Source organism: Jaculus jaculus, chromosome 12, assembly GCF_020740685.1.
Source record: "Jaculus jaculus isolate mJacJac1 chromosome 12, mJacJac1.mat.Y.cur, whole genome shotgun sequence".
NCBI classification, from domain to species: domain Eukaryota; kingdom Metazoa; phylum Chordata; class Mammalia; order Rodentia; family Dipodidae; genus Jaculus; species Jaculus jaculus.
The window spans coordinates 61,579,190-61,591,704 of record NC_059113.1 but is presented as its reverse complement, the minus strand read 5'-3'; the positions used below and the strand labels follow the sequence as shown (position 1 = coordinate 61,591,704).

At 52.1% G+C, this 12,515-nt stretch overlaps 1 protein-coding gene across 3 annotated transcripts; it reads left to right on the top strand.

Moving 5' to 3' along the window:
* Positions 1 to 807: 807 nt before the first annotated feature.
* On the top strand, positions 808 to 9,922 carry Znf629 (zinc finger protein 629). 3 transcript variants are annotated; one of them, XM_045130721.1, is made up of 3 exons: positions 808 to 1,069; positions 4,014 to 4,120; positions 4,276 to 9,922. In XM_045130721.1, exons 2-3 carry the CDS (start codon positions 4,048 to 4,050, stop codon positions 6,819 to 6,821), a joined length of 2,619 nt encoding a protein of 872 aa, XP_044986656.1. In that variant the 5' UTR covers positions 808 to 1,069; positions 4,014 to 4,047; the 3' UTR covers positions 6,822 to 9,922. The 3 variants fall into 3 exon arrangements, with proteins under 3 accessions (XP_044986656.1, XP_004671118.1, XP_044986655.1); XM_004671061.2 differs by lacking the exon at positions 808 to 1,069 and adding an exon at positions 1,213 to 1,549; XM_045130720.1 differs by lacking the exon at positions 808 to 1,069 and adding an exon at positions 3,172 to 3,222.
* The last annotated feature ends 2,593 nt before the right edge of the window (positions 9,923 to 12,515 follow it).

Here is a 12,515-nt window from a genome sequence, read left to right as displayed (position 1 = left end):
TACATAATGAATTCCAGGTCAGCCTGGGTTAGAGCAAGACTCTACCTGGAAAAAGAAAAAAAATATTTTTCTAATTGTTTTTCAAGGTAGGTCTCACTCTAGCCCAGGCTGACCTGGAATTCACTACATAGTCTCAGGGTGGTTTGAACTCATATTGATCCTCCTGTCTCCCAAGTGCTGGGATTAAAGGCGTGTGCCACCATGCCTGGCTTGATCTTAAGTATTATTTATTTATTTTTGTTTTTCAAGGTAGGGTCTCACTCTGGTCCAGGCTAACCTGGCATTCACTATGTAGTCTCAGGGTGGCCTTGAACTCACAACAATCCTCCTACCTCTGCCTCCCAAATGCTGGGATTAAGGGCGTGTGCCACCAGGCCCAGCTCTCTCTTAAGCATTTTTTTCTCACTTGTTACATGCTTTCGTTGTCTTGCTTGTAATATAGGGATAACATGGAATCCTGTCTCACAGGATTTTGGGGACGAAGAAATGAAACACAAACTAGAAAATCTGGGTTATTTAAACCTTTTTTAATTGTTGTTTTGCGTTTTTTATTGTTGTTTTAGTTTTTATTTGCCTGTGTGTGGGTGTGTGTGCGCGCACCCACGCCCACACCAGAGTCTCTTACTTTAGTGGATGGCTGGAGAGCTGAACCCATGTTGGCAGGCTTTGCAAGCAGGTGCTTAAAACTACTGAGCCATCTCTCCAGCCTTGTTTTGCTTTTTGAGATAGATTCTCACTATGAAGCCCTGGCTAGCCTGGAACTATGTAGAACAGGTTGGCCTCAAATTTGCTAAGATCTTCCTGCCTCTGTCTCCCAAGTGCTGGTATTATCGGCATGTACCACCACGCCCTACTTCCTCAGTTTTTGTGAACTGGGTGCCCCTTGAGATGCTGAGAATGCCCCCTCCTTACCTCCCAGTAAGGGGAGCTAATGAGAGGGAGCACTGGCTGACCCATCAAACCCAATTTTTATTGCCACGACTTACTTCACTGGCGTCGTCTTCATCAGTATTAGACTCCCTTCCAGCCTCTCGCCCCCCACCCTCAGGCATATCAGCCCCGTCCTAAGGTGAGTCCAAACAAAGGCGGCCCGGGGGAACAGCCGTCTCCAAGTCTGAGATAGGGTCTGGTGGACGCGGCTAGCGGAGCCGCTGGAGATGGAGCCGGCCAGAAAGCAGGAGCTCCACGCTGGCCTCTGGGTGCCCCCAGATGCCGGCTCCTACTTGCCATAGAGCGCGGGGCATCCTCGGAGCCACCTCCTGGCCCTGGTGGCTCCCACGTTCCCCACCCCCAGGCTGCGGGAAGCAAAGGGTTAAATCCCATAGAGCTGATGCTCTGACTCCAGGCTAGAGGGGCCCGGGAAGCTGGGGTCACTTCCTGCTCCGTCCCAGTCACCCTGAACTGGTCCCCGGGTCCTCAGCCTGCAATCACCCCTTGAGAAGGACCCTGGAGTCCTCGGCCCCTGGCCCGCCCCCCGAGGCAGGGCACTCAAGGGGTTAAGTCCCCTGGGGCTGGATTCCGCTTCCCGGCATTCCCAGACCCCAGAGCCGTGAGTTGGGGACTCCTGGGTTCCTGCGGGGTGGCCTGGAGGCCCGGGACAGCCGCCGGGGAACAATGGGCCGGGGAGGCGGCGAGTGCCGCCTGCGCCCTCGCCCCCTCGCGCAGGGCCGGGGCCGGGGCCGGGGCCGGGGCGGCCGGGGCGGCGAGGCCGGAGGATTGTGGGAGCCGCGCGAGGGTCTGGCCTTGGGGGAGGGGAGGGCGTGAGCATTCTGGGACGAGGGACGCGGGCCGGGCCGGGCCGGGCCGGGCGCCGCCGTACGCTGCTGCTCTGGAAGGAGTCAGTCGGGTGCCCGGAGAGCTGGGAATGCTGGGTGCCAGGGGCGGGGAAGGGAGAGGGTGCGAGGGAGGGTTTAGAAGCCAGGAAGAGGGTCGTTGCTCAGGGCCGGGGGCTCGTCTGGGGTTCTGCGTGGCGCGGGGTGGGGGTGGTCCCGCAGCCTCCCCAGGGTCACCCTGGGCTGCCCGCATCTCTGCGGGGGCACCTTCCTCTTGCCTCAGGAGTCGGTCCCGTGGGCCCGCCGAGGCAGATGTACTTGGGCCTGGGCCGGCTCCCAGCAGTTCTTGCCTCCCTCAATCTCTCTACTTTTATATTCTTTGCCGTCTTGTCATTATCCCTTTACCTGTTAGTTTAAGCCCCTGAATTTCAATTTTTCTAGTCATGGTATCGAAATTCTTACCTGTCCTTAGCACAGCAAAGCAGCTTTCACCCCTCTGGGGAGGCACCTAAACAGCCAGGCTCTGCTTCCACCTCCCCAAAGACACAGGTTGACGAGGAGCATGCTAGGAGCCCAGAGGCTACAGGGATGTAAAACTTTTAATTTCCTCCTCCCTTACTGCTCCTTGGCAATAGTCAGCAGTCTCCTCATAAGCCCCTGCCGCGTCCCCTTTGTACCATTGCCCTTGTGCACACAGTACCCATCCACACTGCCACCCAGAGCCCAAACCATTTCCAGGGATTGATTCTCTTAAAGGTCTAAATGTCACAAGAGCTCTTCCTGGCACTTTGCTCCTGGGGCCCTGTTCCCTCATTCTGGAATCATCTCGCCATTTTGAGAGTGACAACTGGCTGTATTTTCCCCAAGAACTTGGTTCCTTTTGTTTGAAGGCATTGAACCAAATTGTTTTACAGGAGTAAGGGCATCCAACAAAATATTTCCTGGGCACTTGTTATGTTTTATTTTTACCTATTTTGTTTTAGGCATGGTGCTAGGCATGTACTAGAGCATCAACAAAACAGGACAAAGAAGGGCCCCAAGGTGTGACTGGTAATGGAAGGCTGTAGTGGTCAGGATTGCCTGGAGCTCATATACACAAATTGTTTAGGAGGTTCAACCCCTCCTTTTATAACCAAGAAAACTCTGCAGCACATTGTTATGGCCAGCAGACTGTCTGAGCTTTCCTACTCACCAGTCTCCTGCCAGCAGCCCATAAGTATGAGTCTTATTACTGTCAAGGTCACCTCATGTTTTCAGACACTAGGAAAGGCCAAACACAGAGCCCTGTATTTGTAGTCTTAGCTCTGCTACTTCCCAGCCTGAGGCTTTGGAGAAATCTCCCCCTGCCCCACTGTTGATTTACTAATGTATAAAATGGACAAGCTGATACTCAAGTTTCTTCACAGGGTAAGAGAAATGAAGAGACCTGGCAGACACCATGTCCTTCCAGGTGTTTATACATTCAACAACTCTTGTCTTATTTGTTGTTGTTTGTTTTGCTTTGTTTTGAGATAGGCTCTCATATAGACCAGGCTGGCCTTGAACTCCCTATGTAGCTGAGGGTAGCTGAGGCCAAACTTAAATTCCTGATCTCCAATTTATTCTTTCCAAGTACTGGGATTATAGGTGCACCACTAAGCTGGGCTTCCCTTTTCCTTTCCTATAGGAGCCCCTCTCTTTCATCTGCCCCCACTCCATGTCTGGGCTGACCCTCATTCTGCCTCTGGATAATGGCAAAGTGCCCTAGTCCTTTTGAAAGGCTCCTGTCTGCTCTGAGAAACTGGGTGGTTTCTTTTTTAACCCTGTAAGTGTCAGCCTCTGTTCTCTGGGGCTCATAAGGGAAAAGTTTATTGGTCTCAATTAGCAGCCCCATTAAGGAGGAAAATTGGAGGTTTAATGAGCTTCCTCTGATTTGCAAAATAACAGGTTTCCAGGCCTCTGGGCATCAAATGTGTAGGGCAAGAACCTCCCCCTCCTGTGGGTGTCAGATACTTAGTCCCCAGTCCTGGGTTGGTAGGGTTATGACTGATGAGTTTTTAATTGCACTCTCAAATTCACTGGCTGGCTTCATTGTGGTCTTAAGATCTGGAGCAGGAATTGGGCCTCTGGGGCAAAGGGGGGGGGGCTGTAAGATCTGGTGTCCAGGAAAAAAAAAAAAATCAGGTGGCAGGACACTTAAGTTTACTTGACTAGGTTCCAGTAGACCAAAGTACACTGTATGCCTATCTCTCTCCCTGCCAGGGTCCCTGGAACCTTTGCAGTCCCAAGCTCTGGGATGGAGCCTGAGACAGTGCTGTGGGGACCAGATCTGCAGGGTCCTGAAGAGAGCCTGAATGATGCTCACAGAGGTGAGGGGCACAGGAAGGGACTGCGGTCTTCACAAAACAGTGTACCCAGTTCAGGGAGGGGCCCAGACTCTAGGGGAAATACAGGGGAGGGAAGAGAGATCAGACCCCATGTTCTGAAAGGAGATGGGGGCTGGAGACTCCCTTTCTGTCTGTAGGTGCCGAGAGTGGGAATGAAGAGGAGAGCCCCCAGCAGGAAAGTTCTGGGGAGGAGATCATCTTGGGAGATCCAGCTCAGAGTCCAGAATCCAAGGACCTACCAGAGATGCCCCTGGAGAGCCCTTCCCAGGATGTCTCAGCTCCCCAGGATCCCCTAGCCCCACTGGGTCCCTCCAGCCCCTTGGACCATCAGACCCCTCTGGACCCTCCAGCCCCTGAGGTAGTCCGTGCCCCATCTGAGTGGACCAAAGCCTGTGAGCCCAATTGGCAGTGGGGGACTCTCACCACCTGGAACAGTCCCCCAGTGGTTACTGCCAGTGAGCCCAGCCTGCGGGAGCTGGTTCAGGGTCGCCCCTCTGGGGCTGAGAAGCCGTACATCTGCAACGAGTGCGGCAAGAGCTTCAGCCAGTGGTCCAAGCTGCTGCGGCACCAGCGCATCCACACAGGCGAGCGGCCTAACACATGCTCGGAGTGCGGCAAGAGCTTCACGCAGAGTTCTCACCTGGTGCAGCACCAGCGCACACACACGGGCGAGAAGCCCTACAAGTGTCCCGACTGCGGCAAGTGCTTTAGCTGGAGCTCCAACCTCGTGCAGCACCAGCGCACGCACACGGGCGAGAAGCCGTACAAGTGCACAGAGTGCGAGAAGGCCTTCACGCAGAGCACCAACCTCATCAAGCACCAGCGGTCGCACACGGGTGAGAAGCCCTACAAGTGCGGGGAGTGCCGGCGGGCTTTCTACCGCAGCTCGGACCTCATTCAGCACCAAGCCACGCACACAGGCGAGAAGCCCTATAAGTGCCCCGAGTGCGGCAAGCGCTTCGGCCAGAACCACAACCTGCTCAAGCACCAGAAGATCCACGCCGGCGAGAAGCCGTACCGCTGCACCGAGTGTGGCAAGAGCTTCATCCAGAGCTCGGAGCTGACGCAGCACCAGCGCACGCACACTGGTGAGAAGCCCTACGAGTGCCTGGAGTGTGGGAAGAGTTTTGGTCACAGCTCCACGCTCATCAAGCACCAGCGGACCCACCTGCGCGAAGATCCCTTCAAGTGCCCCGTGTGTGGCAAGACCTTCACACTGAGTGCCACCCTGCTGCGCCACCAGCGCACGCACACGGGCGAGCGGCCCTACAAGTGCCCCGAGTGCGGCAAGAGCTTTAGTGTCAGCTCGAATCTCATCAACCACCAGCGCATCCACCGTGGAGAGCGGCCCTACATCTGCGCAGACTGCGGCAAGAGCTTCATCATGAGCTCCACTCTCATTCGCCACCAGCGCATCCACACGGGCGAGAAGCCCTACAAGTGCTCCGACTGCGGCAAGAGCTTCATCCGCAGCTCCCACCTCATCCAGCACCGCCGCACGCACACGGGTGAGAAGCCCTACAAGTGTCCGGAGTGCGGCAAGAGCTTCAGCCAGAGCTCTAACCTCATCACGCATGTCCGCACGCACATGGACGAGAACCTCTTCGTGTGCTCCGACTGTGGCAAGGCCTTCCTGGAGGCTCACGAGTTAGAGCAGCACCGGGTGATCCATGAGAGGGGCAAGACCCCAGCCCGGAGAGCTCAGAATGACAGCCTGTTGGGGCTTGGGGATCCTGCCCTGCTGACTCCACCTCCGGGAGCCAAACCCCACAAGTGTCTGGTCTGTGGAAAGGGCTTCAACGATGAGGGGATCTTCATGCAGCACCAGCGGATCCATATTGGAGAAAATCCCTACAAAAACGCAGACAGTCTCATAGCACACTCAGCCCCCAAACCGCCCCAGTTCCGCTCCCCGAGGCTCCCTTTTGGAGGGAATTCCTGTGGAGGTGCTGCAGAAGTTAGAGCTGACTCCCCAGGACAGCCCTTGAAAGTGCCCGAGGGTCAGGAGGGTTTCAGCCAAAGACTGGGACTGCTCTCCAAGTCCTACATTTGTTCCCACTGTGGGGAAAGCTTCCTGGATCGGGCTGTGCTCCTCCAACATCAGCTCACCCATGGCAATGAAAAGCCCTTTCTTTTTCCTGAATACAGGACTGGCCTTGGGGAAGGGGCAGGACCTAGCCCCTTCCTAACTGGAAAGCCCTTTAAATGCCCTGAATGCAAAAAAAGCTTTGGCCTCAGCTCTGAGCTGCTGCAGCACCAGAAAGTCCACAGGAGTGGGAAGTCCCAGAAGTCCCAGAAGGGATTTGGTCCAGAGATGGGGAAAAGCTCCTCTGTCCTTCTGGAGCATCTCAGGAGCCCACTGGGGGCTAGACCTTACAGCTGCTCCGACTGTGGGGCCTCCTTCCTCGACAGACAGGCCCTTATTCAGCACCAGGAAACCCATACCCCAGAAAAGCCCCCCACACCTGAGGACCCCCTGCCAAAGCCAGCTACCCAGTCCACAAACCAGGAAGGTGAGAGAGAGGCCTCCACCCCAACAAAGAGCAGCAGCCATAGGGAAGGGGAAAAATCCAAAACCCTCCTAGAGGAAAAACCCTATTTGTGTCCTGAGTGTGGAGACAGCTTCACAGAAGTTGCAGCTCTCCTCCTCCATCGGAGCTGCCACCCAAGTGTGTCCCTGTGAAATAGGTCTGGAGACTAGGGCCTTACTCTCCTGAGAGGAACACTAGATAACCCCCCAAACACACACACACACACACACACACAAAAAAAAAAAAAAAAAAAGCCACAAAAAAATGTGGGGAAAGGAAGACAAACCTATCAGAATGTAGAGAAGTAGAGGGTGAAGAATCCTGGGAAAAATAGTGCTTTTACATCAGTAATGAGAAGCCCTATAAAATTATTGGTGGAAACCACTTATAAGGCAGTAGAGAAAAACTGTTTGGGTTAGAAACCCTATAAATATGTAGGAAAATAAAAAGTCCTTTAAGTCTGTAGCAGAAAAAAAAAAAATCTATAACCCATAGTGGATAAAAGCCCTATTGTAGGAAGAAGTTCAAATACGTCTCTAGACAGCTCCTTAAAACTGTTATCCAAATTCTTATCAAAATCCTGTAGGCCCGGGGAGGAGCAAGGAATACAGCATGGCGCTGACCTGGGAGAGTGGCCCTCAGATGGTGCAGGAAACACCTCCCACACTCTTTCTAATGTCCCATGGACAGTTACAGTGAAGAAAATGCTTAGCTGAGAAATAGTGTAGGAAGGGGGTATAACTGGAAAAGGAAGAAAAATAGGGAAAAAATAAGTGATGAAGTGCTTTCAAACCCACAGAGGTGATAAGACTAGGAAAAAATCCAGTTCATTGCACTGGGACATTCTTTGGGGTGCAAAGCCAATCTTGGGGAAATTGTGTGTGCTAGGGGAAGGGGGGACCATGGAACCCCCTATCAGTAAGAGTCCAAAAGTGAGAAGAAAAAATACATGTCAAGCCATTTTAAAGACTGGAGTTTGGGGTGCACAAAAAATCTTGAGTGTATGAGTGTATGAATATTGAGAAACCACCTAGCGAATGAGGGAGAATGTCCATTAGATTGTTTGGAGGGAAGTAGACCAAGGTGGAGAAACTGCAGGTGGAACCCAGCAAACTCCTGGCCAGTTTCTTCCCTTCCTGGAGCTTGTTAAACTTTAAGTACAAGCATGTCCCAGCTCAGGCCACAAGGGCTCTCCTGAACCAGGCAGGAGCACTCTTTCTCCAGCTGAGCTGGAGACACCTAATCTGAGAGGCTTCTGGGATTGCAGGGGCCCTCTGCCACATTCTCAGGTCTCACAGGTTTTTTCCTGAAATCCAACTGCCACAAGTCTTGCTGCAGTTGTAGCCCATTTCCTCGAATTCTGTCCTCAGTGGAATGAACCAATTGCTGCTAGTCAACCTCCAAAGAATAAATTCCTTCAGAGATTCAAGGTTTGCATGTGATTGTCTTCCCTAGACAGTCCACCAGAGCCACTTCTGGGTTCTCAGTGGTGACAGAGGTTGGCAAGACAACAGTATAGACAGTGTTGATGAACCAGCAACCTGACTTGAAACCTCAGCCTTTCATGTGAGCAGGTGCTAGGCTGCCTGCAAGATGAGCCAGTCCGCACAGTAGCGGGTGCCCTGATACCACACAAGACTGGACTAGAGTCCCTGAAGAGGCGATGGAAAGAAATTTCACCACCTTTTCACTCTGGCACCTGGAAGCCTTGAGATGGGGTGACGTAACCCAGTGTTGACCTGGGGAAGGGAAATATTCTACCACTTGAATCCTTTCCTTAGCCAGAAACCTTTGGAGGGAAATGGAAGAACGAGAAATGCTCCTCTGCCAGACTTGCTCATGTTACTGGGGCTGTGTGACGGGGAGAGATGGTTGCCCTATAAAATGGTTGAGAGAAATACCTGCAACAAAGATGCCCCCAACCCTGGAGACCCTTAATCAGGGAGGACTCTGCTCAGTGCTGGGTTGAAAAGAAAGTATCCTCCAACCCAGTGTTGGCACCAGTGATACACTGTTCTGGAGTTAGCAGGACTGAAGAGGCCAGGTGAGGTGGCCCTTTAGGAGTTGTGTACTCAAAAAGGAGTGGCTTGGATTCCTACAACACTGTGGAAGAGACCTCTAATTCCATTACTTAAAAATTCAAAAGGTGGGAACCCATCACCCTTCATCCATCCTGCCCCCAAAGGGATGACTCAAATTTAAAGGGATCAAAGTCCAGAACACTGTGGGAGAAAAATGTCAGGCCTGCTGGGGAGAGGAACAAGGTAGACTTTATGTGATTGTGGGGAGAGTCTTGTTGACATCTGTCTAAAGCCCAAAGTGCTAGGTTGGAGAGCACCATGGAGGAGGGGAGGAACCTGCCTGCAAATTTTGACAGATGTTGACAAAGAGGGTCCTTATAAAATGGAAAGGAGGTGAATCCTTTAAATATAGGCTGATTTGTCCCTTTTGTAGTAAAAACTAAATTTAGCAATCCCTTATGAAGCTAGAAGCAGAGTCCCTCAGATATACATCTGAGAGTCTGTCCCTAGAAGAGTGCTGGGGAGCAGCTTCTGGGGATTAGAGGCCAGTCTAAGGGGAGTTGGTCAGTGTAGTCATGGCTAACTATATTGAGGACTAGGATATAGCATACATAGTAGGATGCTCGCATGTTTTAGGGACAGGTCTTGACTCCGGTACTGAATGAACCATGTGGACATTGGTGGAGTCTGGGGCTTCCTTGTAGGAGAGGGGCAGAGATCTCTGAGTGTGGCCTGTTTTCTTGGCCACTTCCCTACACCCTGGAGGAACTCTAGCAGGGTCAGGTCCCTCTGGCCAGCTCAGGAAAAGGCCCACCTGAACTGCATTTAGAAGGCCTGATTGTAACCAAGCTCCAAGCCAGCCGGCCCCAGAACTTTCAGGAAGTGCCCGGGGGAAGGATCCCTACAGCCATAGGCAAGGAGTCAGCAACTGATCTGTGCTTAAGATGAAACTTGAAACTCATGAGGATGTGGAGGTATGGTGGTAACACTAAAGAACTGGGCATGAATTCTGGATGGGGAAAGGAAATCACAACTAAGGGGTGGGGTTCTGTGACTCCTACCAGTGAGGTGACCAAATCTCAGTCTCCTTTACTCCTAGAGAGGAAGCCCCATTGCCTGACATCCCTGTGGAGTAAAGGGAAGCCCCACTTTTGAGTGTTGTGTGTCAGTAACAGTGTTATGTCACCGGTGGTCATGTTGATTAGTTGAAGAGAATAAAGGGAATAAGACTTCCCAAGTGTTTGTCTTTTTTTAAAGTTTTAATTTATTTATTTATTAGAGAGAGAATGTGCATACCAGGGCCTCTAGCCACTGCAAATCAACTCCTGATGCATGTGCCACCTTGTGCATCTGGCTTATGTGGGACCTGGAGAATTGAATCCAGATCCTTAGGCTTCATAGGCAAGCCCTTAACAACTAAGCCATCTCCCCAGCACTTTTTTTTTTTTTTTTTTTTTTTTTTTGAGGTAGGGTTTCACTCTAGTCCAGGCTGACCTGGAATTCACTGTGTAGTCTCAGGTCTCAGGGTGGCCTCAAACTCACGGCAGTCTTTCTATCTCTGCCTCCCAAGTGCTGGGATCAAAGGCATGTGCCACCATGCCCAGCAAGTGTTTGTCTTTAATTTGCCCAACAGCAAGTTCAAAGAACTTGTCCTCTCCCATAACTAGAGTCCACAAAAATGTCAAAAGATCTGCGAGGGGGTGTGTAGTTGTGCACACCTAGGATTGCTTGTGAGTTTAAGGCCACCATGAGACTATATAGTGAGTTCCAGGTCATCCTGAGGTACAGCAAGACCCTACCTCAAAAAAAACAAAATAAAGCTCAGTACACTCCCAGCCTCATGCCTTTCTTAGGGACCTAGTGCTGCCCACCCAGTGTTTGTGGAGGGTAAGGGGTTTGTGGAATTTTAAGATCCAAACCCTTGTGAGATACAGGGAAACATCTGTTAAGCTGACTGTTGTACCCATAACCTCTCCAGTGAACCACAAGAAGGCCCCTAGACCTAATCCCAGGAGCTGGCAGCCACTGCTCCCGGTTCCCTTAGGTCTTGGGTCTGGCTCAGCCTCTCCTCTTTTGAGAAGTGGGTGGAACCCTGGCTGATCATTCCATTCCCAGAACATTATTCCACACCATGGGAAAGCTCTGGGAAGAGGAATGGCAACCGACTTGCCCAAGATCTGCATGCAGCAAGACTCTGTGGGAAGCCAGCATGACCTGGAGGTCTGAAAAGCAATTACACACCAGCTAAGCCTTTTCTCCTTTATGGCTGTGCCTGCTAGGGCCTGGCATGTGCCCTCTACTGTGGGCCTGCTTCTAGAAGTCCTCAATCCCAGGCTGGCTTCAGTACTGTCTCCTGACCCTGACCAGTGGACAAGTCAGCTGCCTGAGTCAGCAGCACTGGCCATAGCCTGGCTCTGCCCAGGTTTGTTGGGGACTCTTGTCTTAGACAGGAAGGTATATCCCTATCTTCCCTGTGCCACTGCTCCAGATCCCAAGGCAGGCTCTTCTCTTTCTGCTCTTGGAATGGGGGAAGGGAAGGACTTGCCTTTCAGTGAAATGCATCAAGACTAGTCTCTATGCTGGAGGAATCCTCAGTAGAGCAAGAGAACTCCAGGGAGAGGGCATCAGAGCAGTGATTGATCCAGAGGCTTACTGAAGGGCTAATGTCATGCTTGCCAGATGATACTGGAGGAAGGGGAAGGAATGTCAGGACAAGATTCGCTGTGTAGACACCAGGAGTAGGTTGGGGATATAGAGGTCAAATAGTTGGGTATTGGCTTAGGGCAGAGAGACCTGATGGAGATATAGGGAGCAGGGCTAGAAGTCGTGCTTGAGGAGCCCATGGGAGTGTTAGTACCATATGGGACCAAGAATGGTGTAATTCCTTGCCCCCTGAGTAGTGGTTTCCCACGTCTGGAACTTGGGAAATAAATGTCGTTTAGCTTTAGCAGCTTAGCTGTAGCCACAGCAACGGATAAACACACCTTGGAAGGAGGCACAGTGGAGAGTGGCTCCAAGGTGGAGGAAAATCACAGACCCTCAAGAAAGTTTTGTTCTATTGGCTGATCAGAAGCAGCAGCTTTGGTTCAGGTTTGAATAGGCATGCTCATCACTGATTCCATCTGTTCACCCCCAAGAAGTCAGAGTTGGCTATTAAATTTGTACCTGTAGTCCTGGGTCCCACAGCTACTTAAGACCTCCTGGGACAGTTAAGGAATCAAACCTAAGTAGAGAGGCCTGACCAGCCATTAAGAGAGATCCTTCACCAATGGACAGACTTCTAATGGCTTATTGAGTATCCTCTATACCTGCCACAGAATGCTTGCTCCAGGCAGAGATCCTGAGACCTTTTCTTGGGCTTGATGTGAGTAGGGGGTAGTGCCTATTTTACTCTCAGATTCGAGGACCCATACGGAGCTTTTAGTTCTTCCCATTCGTGTAGCTACCAGCCTTTAGGAGGGGCTGTGAAATCACTTGCATTTACTTAAGGAGCCCATGCAAAAATGAGTCCGGAGTCAAGCTCCTGAGAGACTGGCTTGCAGCTGCGCCTGCGCGGACGCTTCTTCCCAGCGTAGCGTCTCTATGATGCAATACCCAATTTCCCCCACCCTTGCCACCGTGGCACTCCAGCTGCAGTCTCACTTCCTCGGTGGCCTGATGTCATCCCCAGCTGCGGCTCGTGCCTCCGCCAGCGTTCCTACCGCCTCCAGCTCCACGCCCGAGGTCACCGTAACCCGCACCTCTGTCTCCACTCCAACCTGGCTCAGCCGCTGCGGCCCTGCTGACAGCAGATGGAGTCCCAAGGCGGGAAAAGCCGCAAGGCCC

Coding starts and splice junctions, on each gene's coding strand:
- Znf629 (XM_045130721.1), top strand. CDS start 4,048: ATGGAGCCTGAGACAGTGCTGTGGGGACCAGATCTGCAGGGTCCTGAA. Junction 4,121..4,275: donor CCTGAATGATGCTCACAGAG/GTGAGGGGCACA, acceptor TTCTGTCTGTAG/GTGCCGAGAGTGGGAATGAA.